This window comes from Lithobates pipiens, unplaced genomic scaffold (assembly GCF_037356315.1).
Source record: "Lithobates pipiens isolate NorthernLeopardFrog02 unplaced genomic scaffold, aLitPip1_a1.2 Scaffold_1, whole genome shotgun sequence".
NCBI classification, from domain to species: Eukaryota; Metazoa; Chordata; class Amphibia; order Anura; family Ranidae; genus Lithobates; species Lithobates pipiens.
The window spans coordinates 157,223,121-157,242,134 of NW_027507685.1; the positions used below are offsets into that span (position 1 = coordinate 157,223,121).

Sequence of the window (19,014 nt, forward strand, 5' to 3'; positions counted from 1 at the left end):
GACCCCAAACTGCGACTGAATAGCATGCCTGATTTAAAGGTATTTATAAAATGAACTATTTTAGATTGAATTCCTGTTTCAGGTCTAAAAAAGTTTTCATGGTGGTGCCCACATATAGTTGACATAAGCGATTAATGCCCTGTCTCGCCCAATCCATAGACCTCTCAATATCTCTTAGTTCAACAAAGTTTCTATTGTTCCAGAGAGGAGCATGTTCTGATATTCCCCTATATCCCAATACAATCTTCATTGATTGCCATACTTTACTGATTAATTTTATGTTCGGACATCTGTAGATGAATGAGTCTGCCTCTAAAACCTCTATCAAAGTACTGTGCGGGCCCTTGATCAACATCTTAACACTAGAGGTTCCCCCTCCAGGGGCTCCACAACCCACCAAACAATTTATTATATATATATATATATATATATATATATATATATATATATATATATATATATATATATATATATATATATATATATATATATATATATTTTTTAGCAAAGACCCTTGAGAATAACATGGCGGTCATTGTTTTGTGCAGCGGTCTTTCAAATGCATTTTTTTTTTAAATACACTATTTTGAATAAAAAAATGAGAAAACAGAAAAAAGGTAGGCCCAATTGTTTTGCATATTATGAAAGATGATGTTACTCTGAGTAAATAGATACCTAACAAGTTACACTTTAAAATTGCACGCACTCGTGGAAAAGCAACAAACTACGGTACTTAAAAATCTCCATAGGCGACGCTTTAAAAAAAAAAATGAATGGTCACCTGTTTAGAGTTACAGAGGAGGTCTTTTGCTAGAATTATTTCTCTCGCTCTAACAATCATGGCGATTGATTGAACACTGTTTACATTTGTGCATGCATTTTCTTTGGTGCGCGAGTTCGCGCGCGGGGGGGGGGCACTTTAACTTTTTTTTTCCTTATTTATTTTATTGAACACTGTCCCTTTAAAAAAATAAATAAAAATCTGATTACATTCCTTGTGACTGCAATAAAAGTGAACATTTCTTGTGACAGTAATAGGCAGTGACAGGTACACTTAACGGAGCGATCGGGGGTCTAAAAGACCCCAAATCCCTTCTTTGCACATCAAAGTATTCAAAATGCCAAAATCTGCATTTTGGAATACTGTAATTTTTTATTTTTTTTAAGATCAGCGCCCTTGGGAGCTGAGTAAACATGTCGCTGCCGTGTTTTTACACAGGAGACCCGATCAAAGCCATTTCTGGCTTCGTTTGGGACTCCAAACAGCCAGTGGATGTGCTGGATGGTTGCTCCGGTCTTCCGGTATGACGGGAGACCAGGCAGAGCAGCGGAAGGCGACGGTGATAGCGGCTGAGTGGCTCATTAGCCGCATCGGTTGTTATGAGAAAGCCAACCATTAGCTCTACAAAACGGTACCGGGGTGATGCCTGCAACTGCAGGCATCACCCATGTATAACCACTTCAAGCAGATAATCTAATGGTACACGATTCTACGTGAAGTGGTGAACTTCTCCAACACATACAGTCAAGGCTGGAAATGTACTTCTTTTTTTTTTTAAATGTACATATTTTAATTGAAGAAAGTGACCAAGTTTTGAGACCAAGAGAGGGGGAGAGTTCTCAGTAAGGAAGTGACTGCTTTGGGCTTCAACAAAATGGAAGCCCTTAGCAAGACAAGGGCCTCTTCCCCACAACCCTGGCCGGTGGTTATGAGGGTCTGCGGGCAGCGGATTTATCGGAATCTGAAAGCCCCCTTTGACAAAGGGGCTCCCCAGATTCTCCCTCCCAATGTAAATGAGTATGGGGTACATTGTACATCTACTCATTCACCAAAAAAAGTGTCTAAAATAAATTAACACAAAGACAGTTTTTGACAATTCCTTTTATTAAAAAAACAAACACAATGGGGTTGATTTACTAAAGGCAAATCCACTCTGCACTACAAGTGCAGTGCATTGGAAGTGCAGTCACTGTAAATCTGAGGGGGAAGATCTAAAATCAGGGGAAGCTCTGCTGATTTTATCAACCAATCATGTACAAGCAAACATGATGTTTTTGTCTTCCTTGCATGTCCCCTTCGGATCTACAGTGACTACAGCAATCTAAAGTGGATTTGCCTTTAGTAAATAAACCTCAATGTCCCCTGGTGTAGATCCATCATCAATCACAACGTTCCCCAACGACATGAAAAAAAAAAAGAGATATGCTCTGCTTTTGTCATCTGATAGTTCTTTAAATAGCTAAGGGGCAGGCCACCCAGCGATGTCACCTGGTGGTACCACCACCTCGTTACTCCATCGACCGATGCACACTGGGTCGTTGATGTCATAAGGGGCAGTGCCACCATGTAACATTGTTGGGTAGCTCCTCCCCTTAGCTTATTAAGCACTGGCAGACGGCGGTGCAGGCAGGTGGTGGGAGCATTCGGCGCAAGCGGAGCTTTTTTTTCTGCTTTGGGGTGGGGAGCATGTGGCCTGGTATGATTCAGGAGGGGGGCAAATTTTGTTTTAAATTTTGGCATGGGGGTATCCCTCAAAATCCCTACCAGACCTAAGGGTCTGGCATGGATTTGAGGGGGGACCCCACGTTATTTTTTTGGCATGGGGTTCCCCTTAAACTCTGCACCAGACCCGAAAGGGCCTGGTTTGGATTGGGAGGGGGCACCCCTAAGCTGTTTTTTTTTTCAAAATTTGTAATTGCCGGCAATTATTTATTTTTTTACTTGCAGCTGTCAGCGGGAAACCAGGCTGACAGCTAATGAGTCATCCAGTATTAAGGATGCAGCGGCCGGCTTCCTGGCCCATTCCTTAACAACCAGCTAATGCTAAAAACTTTGGCGGCTGCCTGCTCCAAAAATTTGCATCTGAACCGCCGCTTAGGAAATTCGCAGTGAAAAGTGAAGGGAAATTTGCACTGAGCATGTGTAAACCTAGCCTAAAGGATAAGTTCACCTTTTTAAAAAAAATATTGAATGCACATATTTATGCAGGTAAAAAAAAAATATACTAAATATATAATAATATACTTTTTTTTTTTTTTACTTGGAAAGCATTGCACCTGCGATCAGCAAATCATGGGTGCCATACAGGAAGGACTCGTGCAGACATGTCAGTGTATCTGTCTGTTCATACCTCATTCATTGAAAGCTACAAGCTGACAGCCACTAAAGATGTCAGTACTTGTAGTTTCCCATTTACAGAACTCTGTGAATGAATCACGTGGCTGGGTGGGCGGAGCCCTGCAGGGCCGTGTTTTTGTTAAATAGTGACAGCCAGAGGGGGAGAAGATCCCCAGCTTGCTGTCACTAAAGGCAGTGGCTTCAGGATTGGGAACTTGTTGGTAACATTTTACATGTTCCACCCTAAAAACGGGTAGAACATGTAACATGTTATCAAAGATGAACTTATCCTTTAAAGAGGAAGTAAACCCTTCCAAACAACTTGGACCTATAGGTAAGCCTAGATTAAGGCTTACCTGTAGGTCCAAGCAATATTTCCTAAACCTATATGGTTTAGGAGATATTTGCCCGAAAATGGGCACCGCTGTCTACGGCGCATGCGCCGTAGACAGCGGCGCGCATGCGCACTAAATGCGGCAAATCCAAGAATGGATTTGCCAAATTTGTCGACTCCCGTGCGCATGCGCGGGAGTGACGTCATCGCGGCTTCGCCGAGTGGCAGCGGCGGAGCTGCGAGACGCGACTCCCGTGCGCATGCGCGGGAGTGACGTCATCGCGGCTTCGGCGCTGTCATTGGTCGGAGCTGCGAGACGCCACCAGCAAGATGGACGCGGCGGACTACAGGGATCAGCGGCGACTTCGCTGGCTCCTGTGTCAGGTAAGTGACACATAATGAGCTACTATGCGATGCATAGTAGTCCATTATGCTTTACCTTTGCAGGGAAAAAAAGAGGAAGTAAACCCATCAGGGTTTACTTCCTCTTTAATTTAATACTTGTAGGCAAGACATATTGTTTGTCTCGTTTTATGCTGGTTTTAGACACTATGTGTAACTGGATATTTATCCATCATTTTTTAATTTATAATTTAAAAATTTGTCTCGTAGCCCTGATGAAGGAAGAGCATGTTTTGCCTCCTAAACATGTTGGCCATTTTGTGAACCAAAAATGACCAATGAATTCAGCTCTTCCTGCTCATTTAGGCTCTGACTGATGCTCTTGGGCACTCAATGGAAGGTTGCCCTCGCTGCCCGTGAGCCACCTTACTATGCCAGGGAGCTCTTTGATGGCCTTTTCTCGCTTTGCCACTTTGTGTTAATAAGCACTGAGGTCCCAGTCTCTCCTAGATGCATCCCTTTGAACCTTCTGATCTTCTTTGTAATCTAATGTACAATGTGTTGGGGAAGTATGATCAAATAAACAAGATGATGGTGACACTGTTCCAAAATGGAAAGGTGAAAAATGGAAGGTGAACTGCCTGGTACATGCAAAGCTCCTATACTGTTGGCCATTGGTGAACTCCTAGAAAGGGTGCGAATGCCAGGGCAATGTGCACCTGTGTAGCTTCACCTGCGCTTGTCATGGAATCAGCAGCGCTCAGATGATTTGATGATCAACAACCTCCTGCACTCAATAGGTACCTCAGCTGAGTCAGGTACAAATCTGACAAAATTCCTTTAAAGTGAATTATAAAAGTGCATTTGTCTGGGTCCCTTGGTTTCTTATTATGCCGAACTGATACTAGTTTTAGGGTAATGCATAACTGTGTAGCCTCACCTGTGCCTGCCATGGAATTAGTACTGCTCCAATGATTGGACAAATAGCGACCTTCAGCACAAAATAGGTGCCATGGCAGGTGTAGAACTTACAAGTTTCCTTCAAGTTGAGCTAAAGGAGTGCATTTATCTGGGTTACTCTGTCTCGTACTATGCTAAAGTGATGCTAGTTCCTGGACAATGAACACCTGTAAAGCCCCACCTGAGCTTGCCATGGAACCTGCACTGTTCTGTTGATGGGGTGACTGATGACCTTCAGCACTCAATAAGCACTTTCGACGAGTCGGGTATAGATCTGGCAAGTTTCCTTTAAAGTGAGCTATAGAAATGCATTAGTCTGGGCCACTCCATCCCTTATTATGCTGAAGTTTCCATTATTCAAATATGTTCCTCCAGGCATGGCCATGTGACAGACTGCTTACTGTGAAGCTTTTTAGAAGAATGTGTATCTAACTATTACCAGGCCAGGCAATGCTCAGGTGACTAGACCCACAAATAGGTTGAAATACAGTGATGGGAAGAGACAACTAAACTCAGAGGAGTAATTACTACCCTGACATCATTAGATCAGCACATTATATGAATTATAGGAGTGAGTCACTAATGCAGACTGTGCTTGTTAGACTCTGAGTTTACCACAAGACTGCTGTATACCCAAATGGACATATTACATGGAGTCAGCCTATGGTACCACAAAACTCAGAGACACAATGTTTTTTTTTTTTTTTTTTTTTTTTGTTTTTTTTTACTAAAGGCAAATGCATTGTACACTACAAGTGTACTGCAAGTGCACTTGGACGTGCAGTCGCTGTAGATCTGAGGGGGACATGCAAGGAAAATAAACAGCATTTTTGCTTGCACGTGATTGGATGATAGAAATCCGCAGAGCTTCCCCTCATTTCAGAGCTTTTCTTCAGATCTACAGGGAGTGCATTTGTAGTGCACAGAGAATTTGCCTTTAGTAAATGAACTCCAATGGATATTATAAGTTTACAATTCACATCACTGTGTGGAATGATCTGGAAGCTATCTGTGAAATATACTGTTGTTAAGATAGGTTCCGACATTGCTTACTGCCTGCCTGACAACCTGATTGCTGGCCCCTGTGATATATTCAGCCTCCTGTATACAATCTCAGGAAGGGAAAGTATTTAAGTTGCACAAAGTGATTAATAACTTTCCAGCTGCCATTTGTCTACATCAGGTTAGACAGAGATTTTAACCCTTCCTTTTTTCTATCTATAACACAACACATTTTGGCTGAAGTTTGCATTTTTAGTTGCATTTAGTTTGCATAGTGTGGAAAAGCACTAAAACTTTGGTCCAGTTACACAGTAGGCGGGGTTGAAAAAAGTCCATCAAGTCCAACCTATGTGTGTGATTTTATGTCAGTATTACATTGTGTATCCCTGTATGTTGTGGTCATTCAGGTGCTTATCGAATAGTTTTTTTTAATTATCGATGTTCCACACTAAACCACTGCTCGTGGAAGAGAATTCCACATCATAACCGTTCTTACAGTAAAGAACCCTCTATGCAGTTTAAGATTAAACCTCTTTTGTTCCAGTTTTAGTGAATAGCCGCATCTTATTAAATTCCCTTTCATGGAAAAGTTTTATCTCTATTGTTGTGTCACCAGTACGGTATTTGTACATTGAAATCATATCCCCTTCTCAAGCGTCTCTTCTCCAGAGAGAATAAGTTCAGTGCTCGTAACCTTTCCACATAACTAAGGTTCTCCAGTTGCTTTATTAGTTTTGTTGCCCTTCTCTGGACTCTCTCCAGTTCCAGTACATCCTTCCTGAGGACTGGTGCGCAGAACTGGATAGCATACCTCAGGTGCGGCCGGACTAGAGTATTGTAGTGTGGGAGAATTACTGTGTATTAAAGAAAAATTTGCTAAACAAGAAAGCTGCTCAATGCTACAAGTGAGTGATAATCTGATGAGACACAGGAAGCAGGACTGTTACAAACTACATTGCATCAAAACGCATAAATGTGTTCCTGAAGCAGAAAGTACAGAACATACAATTATCTATGTACTTTTGATGCGATTATATTTTTGAAATGTTAACATGCAAGTATGAAGGGTCCATGTGTCCTTAGAAGCCATGGTTGCTTATGTGTCAATATCATGTCAAATTTTAAGGTTTATTCCTCTGTAAATCTTCACATGCTGCAAAGTTTACCGACATACCTTTTCGCCTTTTACTCCAGGCGTCCCAATGGGTCCTGGAGGGCCTGCGTGTCCCTGTTGTGAGACAGAAAACATTTTAATTTATATGACATTTGGATCATTCACAATTATTATTCCTGTCTTTACATTTACCAGGCTAGGTTGAATGTCACATTTAATTTGTAACCAAAAACCATAACCTGGTCACCAAAGAAAGGTTAATATATAATAGGAGGCCAGTTCACAAAAACTTGAGGGAGGAAAGTGGTACTCATAACAAGTCAGATTCAAGAAATTTTTAAAAAGACGTAGCATCAAAACTGGTTGCCATGGTGAATACTGCCACTTTTGCCCCCCACCATTACAAAAAAATAAGATAGGTCTGTGCTTAAATCCAAATGGCTTTACACATTTATCATCAGGTGCTAAGGGGTGTGACAACACAAATACCAAAAAAAACTAAATCAATCCTCTGAACACCGATACACACTATTGCACGTTTCTAGCAAACCTTGCCTAAAAGCAGATATTTAGTTGACATATATTCCAATACATGTTTAACCACTTCAATACCGGGCACTTTCACCCCCTTCCTGCCCAGGCCAATTATCTGCTTTCAGAGCTATCGTACTTTGAATGACAATTGCACGGCCATGCAATGCTGTACCCAAATAAAATTTTCATTTTATTTTTTTTGAGACAGCCAGAGCTTTCTTTTGGTGATATTTAATCACCACTGACTTTTTTATTTTATGCTAAACAAATGAAAAAAAGACAGAAAATGTTGGGGAAAAAAGTTTTTCTTAGTTTCCGTTACAAAATGTGATCGGCTCTCCTCTACCCACGTGTATGGATGAGCTCTGGCTTGTTCGCACACTCCACGTGCAGAGCCTGCCAGGACGTCGACGCAGCGCTGCGCTAATCACTGGCAGTGAGACATTGTCCCGCTGCGTGGCTGCAGAGATCAGGAAATGTCTCACTGCCTGCGATTAGCGCAGCGCTGACTTTATGGCAAGCTGTGCACGTGGGGTATGCGAACACGCCAAAGCTCATCCTTACTCACGTGCTGTCAGCACGAGTAGAGGAATGCTAATAACCAGCATTGGACACAGATGATCACGTGGCAAAAAGCCTACGTCATAGGCTCTTTACCGTGATTGGAGATGCGGTGTGTCAAAGCAACACACTGCACCACCAACTGTCACCCTGCATGCCCAGAGGGACATCATATGACGTCCAGTCAGAACACTAAAACCCCCGTCATTTTGCTAAAGGCTGGGTGGGAAGGTGTTAAGCTGGCCAACTGTGCCAAAGTAGCAACTCTCTGGTGCCTACACCACTCTGCAAAATGCAAATTACCTACAACCTCAATTCCATAAAAGTTGGGACGCTGTGTAATATCTACATAAAAACAGAATGCAATGATTTGCAAATCTTATAAACACATTTTATTCACAATAGAAAACACGGGCCAGTAACATATTTGGGTATAAAAACAGCATCTTATGGAGACGAGTGAGGGGGAAGATCTACCCCACCCGTCTCCATAACAGTGCAGGACAAAACTGACTACAAAATGTCACTTCCGCCCATAGCTCTTTTTTTTTATTTACCTTATTTATTTTTATTGAATTTTAGTGTAAATATGAGATCTGAGGTCTTTTTGATCCCATGTCTCATATTTAAGAGGTCCTGTTCTGCTTTTTTTCTATTACAAGGGATGTTTACATAAAAGTGACAACATTTAAAAAAAAAAAAAAAGTGTAAAAAAAAAAAAATAAAAGGTAAAATAAATAAGAATTTTTTTTAACGCACCCGTATGCAGAAGCGAACGCATACGTGAGTAGCATACGTATATGAAAGCGTTTTTCAAACCACACATGTGAGTTAATCACTGTGAATGGTAGAGCAAGAGCAATAATTCTAGCCCTAGACCTCCTCTGTAACTTAAAACATGCAACCTATAGAGTTTTTTAAATGTCACCTATAGAGATTTTTAAGGGTAAAAGTTTGTCGCCATGCCACAAGCGGGCACAATTTTGAAGCGTGACATGTTGGGTATCAATTTACTTGGCGTAAAATCTTTCATAATATAATGTGACAGAAAGTATTGCAATGACCGCCATTTTATTCTCTAGGGTGTTCGGAAAAAAAATGTATAATGTTTGGGGGTTCCAAGTAATTTTCTAGCAAAAAAAAAATGTTTTTAACTTGTAAAAAAATCTCAGAAAGAGGCTTGGTCCTTAAGTGGTTAAAATCCCTGTCTGTGAGCACAGTTCACTGTGCCATCACAAAATGCAAGGTAAAGCTCTACTATAAGATAAAGCCATAGCTAAACATAATCCAGAAAAACTGCTGTCTTCTCTGGGCTAAAGCTCCTGTAAAGTGGTCTGCTGCAAAGTGGAAAACTGTTCTGTGGTCAGACGACTCAAAATATTACATCCTTTGGCATGGGTGCTGTGTCCTCCGGATTAAAGAGGAGAGGGACCTTCCAGCTTCTTATCAGCGCTCAGTTCAAAAGCCTGCATGGGCAGCTTGTACATCTTGAAAGACATCATCAGTGAAGACCTTGATTATTTCAGCGGGGCAACGCTAAATCGCATAAGTGCATCTATGACTACAATATGGCTTCATAGTAGAAGTCCGGGTGCTTATGTGGCCTGTCTGCAGTCTATACCTTTCATCAACTGTAAATATTTGGTGGATCTTAAAGTGAAAAATACAACAAAGAAGACCCAGGACTGTTGAGCAGTTAGAATCCTCAGACAAGAACGGGCCAACATTCCTCTCCCAAAAAGCCAGCAGCTGGTCTCCTCATTTCCCAAATGTTCACAATGTAAATATTGTCCCGTCCCAACTTTTTTGAGACGTGTTGATGCCATTCATTTCAACATTATAGTGCCTTATTTTTTTCTTACAATAGTACATTTTCTCACTTTAAACATTTATTATATTTCCTATTGTGAATAAAATATGGGTTTAGGAGATTTGCAATCATTGCATTCTGTTTTATGTAGATTTTACACAGTGTCCCAACTTATTTGGAATTTGGGTTTTATGTACTTGCCACATACTGACACCTTCTAGAGCATGTTACACTCATATTTAGGGTGCATCATATAACATGGTGCCAAGACAACTGACAGTTCTTCCTGGCGGCAGCTGTCCATCTTAAATTTCAGCTCTACTGGCATAGCTGCATCATTTATTTACAGAGAGTTGTGAATGAATAAACTAAAAGTTTCATCTTCCACTGCAGCAGATGGACTTGTAATGGATGGAACACAAGTGCAGTGATTACCTCACTCATAGTATATTGCCACTTCTTCCAGTGCTCCAACTGAAAGTCTGTACCTTGGTACAGACAAGGAGCTGGAGGAAGAGTTTGTAGCCTGTGCATTACACCTACAATCTATTGATGGCAATGCATTGCAGATTCATTTGCAAAAAAATATTAAATCCTCATTTTTTTTTTCTCTAGCATGTATATGTACTTGAATTTAGATGTGCTTTAGACAGATTTAGAGTTGTTAACCACTTAAGGACCGCCGCATGGCAATGTATGTCGGCGCAATGGCACCGACAGGCACAAGCACGTACATGTACGTGCTTGCCTTCCAGCGGGTGGGGGGTCCCGCTGGATGCGGTGGTCCGTTTCACTTCAGGAGCGATCCGGGATGAGGGGATGGCCGTTGGTTTCTGGCCATCCCCTCTCGATCGCTCCTGGCGAATGAGAAGCTTCCCCTGCCTGTGTATTGTAAACACAGGCAGGGTGGAAGTGATGTCATTCTCCTCGGGGCGTTCTTTTTGACCGGACTGTGAGGAGAACAGAGAAAGTAAGTGTGCACCAACACTACAGTGACATGTAGGTACACATAGGCACACAAATCCCCCCCCCCCGATCGCCCCCCGCCCACCCCCCTCCCAGTCACAGTGTCACTGATTGCAGTGATCATTTATTTACTGATCACTGCATTTAGTGTCCGTTGTGACAGTAAAAACTGTCAGGGCAGTTAGTGTTAGGTCCAGGGTAGCCCCCTACCCCCCCAATAAAGGTTTAACCCCCTGATTGCCCCTAGAGTTAACCCTTTCACCCACTTTTGCCAGTGTCACTAAGCAATCGTTTTTCTGATCGCTGCATTAGTGTCACTAGTGCCGCTAGGTAGCTAGTTATTTTTTTTAGGTTCACCGCCAGGTTTTTATAGCGCTAGGTACCCCGATATACTACCCAATAATGGTTTTAACTCCCTGATTGCCCCTAGAGTTAACCCTTTCACCCACTTTTGCCAGTGTCACTAAGCAATCGTTTTTCTGATCGCTGCATTAGTGTCACTGGTGCCGCTAGGTAGCTAGTTATTTTTTTTAGGTTCACCGCCAGGTTTTTATAGCGCTAGGTACCCCGATATACTACCCAATAATGGTTTTAACTCCCTGATTGCCCCTAGTTAACCCTTTCGCCCCCTTTTGCCAGTGTCACTAAGCAATCGTTTTTCTGATCGCTGCATTAGTGTCACTGGTGCCGCTAGGTAGCTAGTTATTTTTTTTAGGTTCACCGCCAGGTTTTTATAGCGCTAGGTACCCCCATATACTACCCAATAATGGTTTTAACCCCCTAATTGCCCCTAGTTAACCCTTTCACCCCCTTTTGCCAGTGTCACTAAGCAATCGTTTTTCTGATCGCTGCATTAGTGTCACTGGTGCCGCAAGGTAACTCGTTTTTTTTTAGGTTCACCGCCAGGTTTTTATAGCGCTGGGTACCCCCATATACTACCCAATAACGGGTTTAACCCCCCTGATTGCCCCTAGTTAACCCTTTCACCCCCTTTTGCCAGTGTCACTAAGCGATCATTTTTCTGATCGCTGCATTAGTGTCACTGGTGCCGCTAGGTAGCTAGTTATTTTTTTAGGTTCACCGCAAGGTTTTTTATAGCGCTAGGTACCCCCATATACTACCCAATAATGGTTTTAACCCCGATTGCCCCTAGTTAACCCTTTCACCAACGATCACCGTATAAGTTCCACTGGTGGCGCTGGTTAGCCAGTTAGTTATTTAGGTTCCCCGTCAGGTTTTTATATAGCGCCGGGGACCCCCATATACTACCTAATAAAGATTTTAACCCCCTGATTGTCCCTAGTTAACCCTTTCACCAGGGATCACCGTATAAGTGTTATGGGTGACTCTGGTTAGTTAGTTTGCTTTTTATAGCATCAGGGCACCCACCATTTATTACCCAATAAAGGTTTAACCCCCCTGATCACCCGGAGGGTGATATCAATTAGGTTTTAGGGTCAGGGTCTGCATCGCCCCAGGCAGCGCTAGGTTAGTGCCAGTACCGCTAGCACCCACGCGCAAAGCATAAACCTCCCGTAGTGGTATAGAATCTGAACAGATCAATATCTGATCTAATCAGATCTATACTAGCGTCCCCAGCAGTTTAGGGTTCATAAAAAATGCATTGTTAGCGGGATCAGCCCAGATACCTGCTAGCACCTGCATTTTGCCCCTCCGCCCAGCCCACCCAAGTGCAGTATCGATCGATCACTGTCACTTACAAAACACTAAACACATAACTGCAGCGTTTGCAGAGTCAGACCTGATCCCTGCGATCGCTAACAATTTTTGTTTGGTAGCCTTTTATATTTAAATCCTGAAGGCAGTACTTGGTTTTCTGGGTCCCGTACGTGGCTAGGCTCCCAAAAAGTCCCCCACATGTGGTATCCTCGTACTCGGGAGAAGCAGCAGAATTTATTTTGGGGTGTAATTTCATTTATGCCCATAGCATGTGTGAGCAATATATCATTTAGTGACAACTTTGTGCAAAAAATAAAAATTGTAATATTCCTGCAACTTGTGGCAAAATATAAAATATTTCATGGACTCAACATGCCTCTCAGTAAATAGCTTGGGGTGTCTACTTTCCAAAATGGGGTCATTTGGGGGGTTTTGTGCTATTTTGGCATTTTATAGCCTTCGAAACTGTGATCGGTAGTGAGGAGTGAAATCAAAAATTTGCACCCTTAGAAATCCTGAAGGCAGTGATTGGTTTTCGGGGTCCCGTACGCGGCTAGACTCCCACATATGTGGTATCCCTGTACTCAGGAGAAGCAGCAGAATATATTTTGGGGTGCAATTCCACATATAACTATGGCATGTGTGAGCAATATATCATTTAGTGACAACTTTTTGTAAACTTTTTTTTTGGGTCATTATTCAATCACTTGGGACAAAAAAAAAAATATTCAATGGGCTCAACATGCCCCTCAGCAATTTCCTTGGGGTGTCTACTTTCCAAAATGGGGTCATTTGGGGGGGGGTTGTGTTATTTTGGCATTTTATGACCTTGGAAACTGTGATAGGTAGTGAGGAGTGAAATCAAAAATTTGCACCCTTAGAAATCCTGAAGGCAGTGATTGGTTTTCGGGGTGCCGTACACTGCTAGACTCCCAAAAAGTCCCACATAAGTGGTATCCCCGTACTCAGGAGAAGCAGCAGAATATATTTTGGGGTGCAATTCCACATATAACTATGGCATGTGTGAGCAATATATCATTTAGTGACAACTTTTTGTAAACTTTTTTTTTGGGTCATTATTCAATCACTTGGGACAAAAAAAAAATATTCAATGGGCTCAACATGCCCCTCAGCAATTTCCTTGGGGTGTCTACTTTCCAAAATGGGGTCATTTGGGGGGGGGGGGTTGTACCGCCCTGCCATTTTAGCACCTCAAGAAATGAGATAGGCAGTCATAAATTAAAAGCTGTGTAAATTCCAGAAAATGTACTCTATTTTGTAGACGCTATAACTTTTGCGCAAACCAATAAATATACGCTTATTGACATTTTTTTTACTAAAGACATGTGGCTGAATAAATTTTGCCCTAAATGTATGACTAAAATTGAGTTTATTCGATTTTTCAAAAAGTAGAAAATATATTTTTTTCTCAATATTTTTGGTCTTTTTCCATTTATATCGCAAAAAATAAAAATCGCAGAGGCAATCAAATACCATCAAAAGAAAGCTCTATTTGTGGGAAGAAAAGGACGCAAATTTCGTTTGGGTACAACATTGCATGACTGCGCAATTACCAGTTAAATCAGTGCAGTGCGAAATTGTAAAAAGACCTCTGGTCCTTAGGCTGACAATTGGCCTGGGGCTAAAGTGGTTAATTTACCGCTAGAAGCACAAAGTTCTATTTTTTATAAATGCAGCTAAACTGAATCCATGCAACTGCAAGTAAACACACAGTATAAATTACATAGTTACATAGTTAGCAAGGTTGAATAAAGACACCAATCCAACCTGAATGAGTGCGGGTGCGTGTCTACAATTGTCACTATCCCTGCACATTGTGTCTCATTAAGATGCTTATCTATTATATTATTTTTTTATTTAAGGTACCCATATATCGCCGTCAATTTACGCAATGCTCCACACATACATTGCATACTCGTACCCAGAGGAAACCCACGCAGACACAGGAAGAACATGCAAACTCCAGGCAGGTAGTGTTGTGGTTGGGATTTGAACCAGCAACCCTTTTTACTGTAGGCGAGAGTGCTACCCACTAAACAACTGTGCCACCCAAATTGTACTATTTGAAATTATTACATGTGTAAATGAGGACCAACATGCATCAACCATGCAGATATGGATATTTTACTTTACTATTACCCTCATGATCTGCAGACTTGTATGAGATCGGTAACTCAAAATACTGAAGCTAGTAGGTCACTATAGTAGCCAGGGAAGAAACATTTTTATATGGAGGTTAGCATATTTCCCTTAGTACAGGTTGACTTTACTGAACTGACTTATTCAAAAACGGTCAACTTCTGATTAACAAAAAATCGATCAATTAGCAGACCCTGAAATTGCATACCTACACAAAGTGACTTATGAGTTTATGAGATACACAAAGCTGGTTCAATGGGTGAAATATTAGCTTTGGGTTGAGTAATCCTTTAGACTCATTTCATAAAGAACCATTTATGCCTCCCACATAACACACAGTAGAAATAACAGCAACACTATAAAAGAATACACTGATTAGCCATAGGGCACAAAAGCTGCTGTGTAAACAAGTAATTTAAAAACACAATTAAAGTCATTTTGTGATAGAATGAAAGGGAACATATTACCTGATAGCCGGGTATTCCTGGTTCCCCCTGTGCCCCCATCCTGCCCGGAGATCCCTACAGAAACAAAAGGATCGCCAGTCAATTTTTCAGTCCCCGAAGTGATTCCTAAACTAAGCCTGTGGTTTAACGAATAATATAAACATTTATATATATTTAGACTTGAAGCCTCATGAGCTGTAAGAACTTCACAATCCTTTTCTGAGAAATATAGCATAGATACCATAAGGAAGGACATCCTGTAGTAATGTAGTAGCTTGCAGGATTGACCATAGAGAGTGGTGGCAGAGCAGGTATTTACCATACATGTAAATGTCAGAAACTTGCAGCAGCTGGAGATCAGAGTGCAAAGACATTGGCCACCAGAAATAGGCACAAGGTTGCTTTAAAAGATATCTAAACCCAAGAACACAAAATTTATATATTGCACATTACCAACTGTTAATGGAGGCTTCATTCGTTTTCATTTTTCATACAAACATCAGCAAGTGTAGACAACACCTGTGTCCTTGGTACTTCCTGTGATTTAAACTGAAAGCACAAACATTCCTATCTGCTTGCTTCCAAGCTGTCTTCTGTAAACTATCAACTTTCCTGCCCCATGTAATGAAGATGAAGAGAGAATGATGTGTTTGTAGTCCTTAACAAGAGTCAATAATAAGCTAAGTAAAGTAATGGTCAAGTGCGGCGCTGTTAATGAAATATAGGTAAAGTGCTACAACCAATAAAAGACTGTATGCAATAACAAAGTATCTGTATAAATATATACTGTGATAATCCAAATAAACAAAGTATCTGTATAACTATAAACAGTGATACTACACAGATACTTTGTTTGGATTAGCAGGACCCCCGTATTTACAAGAATGGGAGAGGGACCCCAACACAACACTCTGATGATCAAAAGAACCGCATACGCTTCTTTGCCCACAAATCTTCCTTATCTAGAAAATCAAGACACCGCAAATAAAACTCGAATGCAATGGTATTGAACCCCCTCCGTGTTGGCTTCATGGTTTCCTCATCACAGCCCCCTGTGTGAGATGCGGTCAACATTTTCTGGGACTGCCCTAATATCCACCTTTTTTGGCAACAAGTCTTGCAAATAGTGCACAAACTTACAGATGTCTCTCTTTTTGACAACCCTGCCACAGTGCTTCTTAATTTGACTCCGATGTCTAGTAAGAGATACTGCACGTCGCTACTGAAAGATCTATTGAATGCCACCAGACCCTGCATCCCCTGTATGTGGAAACAGACCCCTCCCACCGCAACCCCAATGATTTTCCAGGGTGAACAATATCGAACACATGGAAAATCTGACAGCTGCCCTCAGGACAAAACAGAGCAGCACAATACATGCTGGCTCTACTGGAATCGGTTTTGTTTTTCTGACAAATTCCTCTCCTCATCGTAGAAAAAGCCTTTCTCCACATTTGCCCGCGCTGTGGTCCCACCTCTTATCAACCCTCACTTTTCTCCCTTTTCCTCCCCCCTTGATTCACTATGTCTGATTCAAAAGAGGTCAAATTATTGGCCCACCAGATACATAACAATTCAAGTACAAATATACACTCATATACATTGTAATTCCAATACAAACGAGCTGTGGAGGGGTTCCAATATCTCAACACATTTCACAGATTAGCTTCTTCAGTAGAGGGATGTTCAAAGAGTTCATGGAGATTTTATGTGATCAGGTCCCTAAAAGTCAGGGTCATTGACAAATACCCATGAGAATGGGAGACTAGGTGACGGAGGAAAGACATCAGAGACAGGAAAAAATGCATGAAACACAAAGTTTGGAAAGAGGATCCTCCAAGGGAGATTGCCTCATATATTCATAAATCCTCTCTACTCATCCTACAACTGCACCACAACCCAATAACTGATACAATATGGAAAATCACACAGCTTCCCAAACACATGCGGCACGCAGAGTGTGTATATACATAGTTACATAGTTGGTGAGTTTTAAAAAAAAAAACACAAGTCCATCAAGTCCAACCTATATGTGTGCTGTTATGTCAGTATTACATTGTATATTCCTGTATTTTATGGTTGCTCAGGTGCCTATCTAGTAGTTTATTTAAAATTATCTATGCTCCCTGCTGAAAAAACTGCTTGTGGAAGAGTTCCACTTTTTTATCATTTTTACAAGTAAAGGACCCTCTATGCAGATTAAGGTTTAACCGCCTCTCTTCTAGTTTTAGTGAATGGCCGCAGAGTCTTGTAGAGGGGAAGAATTATTGTTTTATCTCTGGAGTTATTCCCCTTTCTAATGCATGCCAATATTCTGTTGGCTTTGCTTGCAGCAGCTTGGCATTGCATGCCATTGCTGGGCCTGTCACCTACTAGGACCCCCAGGTCTTTTTCCATCCTAGATTCCCCCAGAGGTTCTCCCCCTAATGAGTATATTGTATCCATATTTTTGCTACCCATATGCATTATTTTACATTTGTCTTCATTAAACCTCATTTGCCATATATTTGGCCATCCCATTCATTTGTTCAGATCTTCTTGCAAGGTTTCCACATCCTGTGGAGAAATGATTGCCCTGCTTAGCTTAGTGTTGTCCGCAAATACTGAGATTGAGCTGCTTATCCCATCCTTCAGGTCATTTATGAATAAATTAAATAGAATTAGTCCCAGGACAGAACCCTGGGGGACCACTCAGAATACTCCCCATTTATCACTACGCCCTCTAAACTCGCCTCTGTAGCCAGCTTTCGATCCATGTACTCACCCTGTGGTCCATGCTGACAGACCTTATTTTGTACAGTAAACAATTATTGGGAACTGTATCAAATGCCTTTGCAAAATCCAGATACACCTCGTCTACAGGCATTCCTTTATCTAGAGGACAGCTCACCTACTCATAGAAGGTTAATAGATTGGTTTGGCAAAAATTATTTTCATGAATCCATGCTGATAACCGTTAATGATACCATTTTCATTAGTAAAATCTTGTATATAGTCTCTTATCATCCCCTCCAAGAGCTTACAAACTATTGATGTTAGGCTAACTGGTTGGTAGTTCCTAGGGATATATCTTGGTCCTTTTTTAAATATTGGTGCTACATTGGCTTTTCTCCAATCAGCTGATACCATTCCAGTCAGTAGACTGTACGTAAAAATTAGGAATAATGGTCTGGCAATTACTTGACTGAGTTCCTTAAGGACCCACAGGTTCAAGCCATCTGATCCTGGTGACTTATTAATGTTATGTTTCTCAAGTCTATTCCTAATCCTCTGTTAGCTATGAGGGTGCTTCCTGTGACGTGTCATTAGGATAAACCTTGCAGTTTTGGTTACTGAAGCCCCCATTTCCCTCGTGAAGACTGAGGACAAGAATAAATTCAATATCTTCGCCATCTCTCCATCTTTTGTAACCAGATTACCTTCATCGTTCTTTATGGGGCCAATATGACCTGACCTCCCTCTTTTACTATTTATACATGTAGCACTAACCCTCGAAGAAGCTGCTGAATTTTTCTGGGCTTACCGATTACCTCCGCCAGCTCGCACTCAATGTTCTTGTCTAGGGGTTCCCAGGGTTGAAGACCCAGTAACTGTAGAGACCGACACTTGAATTCCTTGTTCGGATTTTTATTTTGCATAAAACAGTTGAACAATCTCAGTCTCTAAATTGGGAATAGAGGTTATCAGGGTAAAGTTTATCTCAGGTGCTTGGAACTGCTGACTTCAATAAAAGTCTCTCTCTCTGTACACAATCCAGGGAACAGCCACTCGCAACTGGATTCTTTAACTGTTGGATAAATCCTTGAGTTTGGGTTTAGCAGCCAACAGGTAATTCTAGCTTTTCAAAGTCTCTCACACAGACTTGGTTGGAAACTTAGTTATAACTGTAAGGATAGAAGTAGGAACCTTTCTTACTGTACCAGAATCTTTCATCCGCTGCGGCGATACTGTAAGAATTGTGGATTCAGTCAATGTCAATGGCAGCTC

General features: G+C 41.5%; 1 protein-coding gene across 3 annotated transcripts in view; it reads right to left on the bottom strand.

Annotated features, from left to right (window-relative positions):
* Positions 1-19,014, bottom strand: part of COL27A1 (collagen type XXVII alpha 1 chain) — a 752,882-nt gene that overhangs the window by 129,077 nt on the left and 604,791 nt on the right. For all 3 annotated transcript variants that reach the window (XM_077478787.1, XM_077478785.1, XM_077478786.1), the window contains 2 exons: positions 15,049-15,102; positions 6,931-6,984 (listed from right to left, as the gene is read on the bottom strand). In XM_077478787.1, the coding sequence (XP_077334913.1) occupies positions 6,931-6,984; positions 15,049-15,102 (108 nt within the window). The remainder of the gene's footprint in view (positions 1-6,930; positions 6,985-15,048; positions 15,103-19,014) is intronic.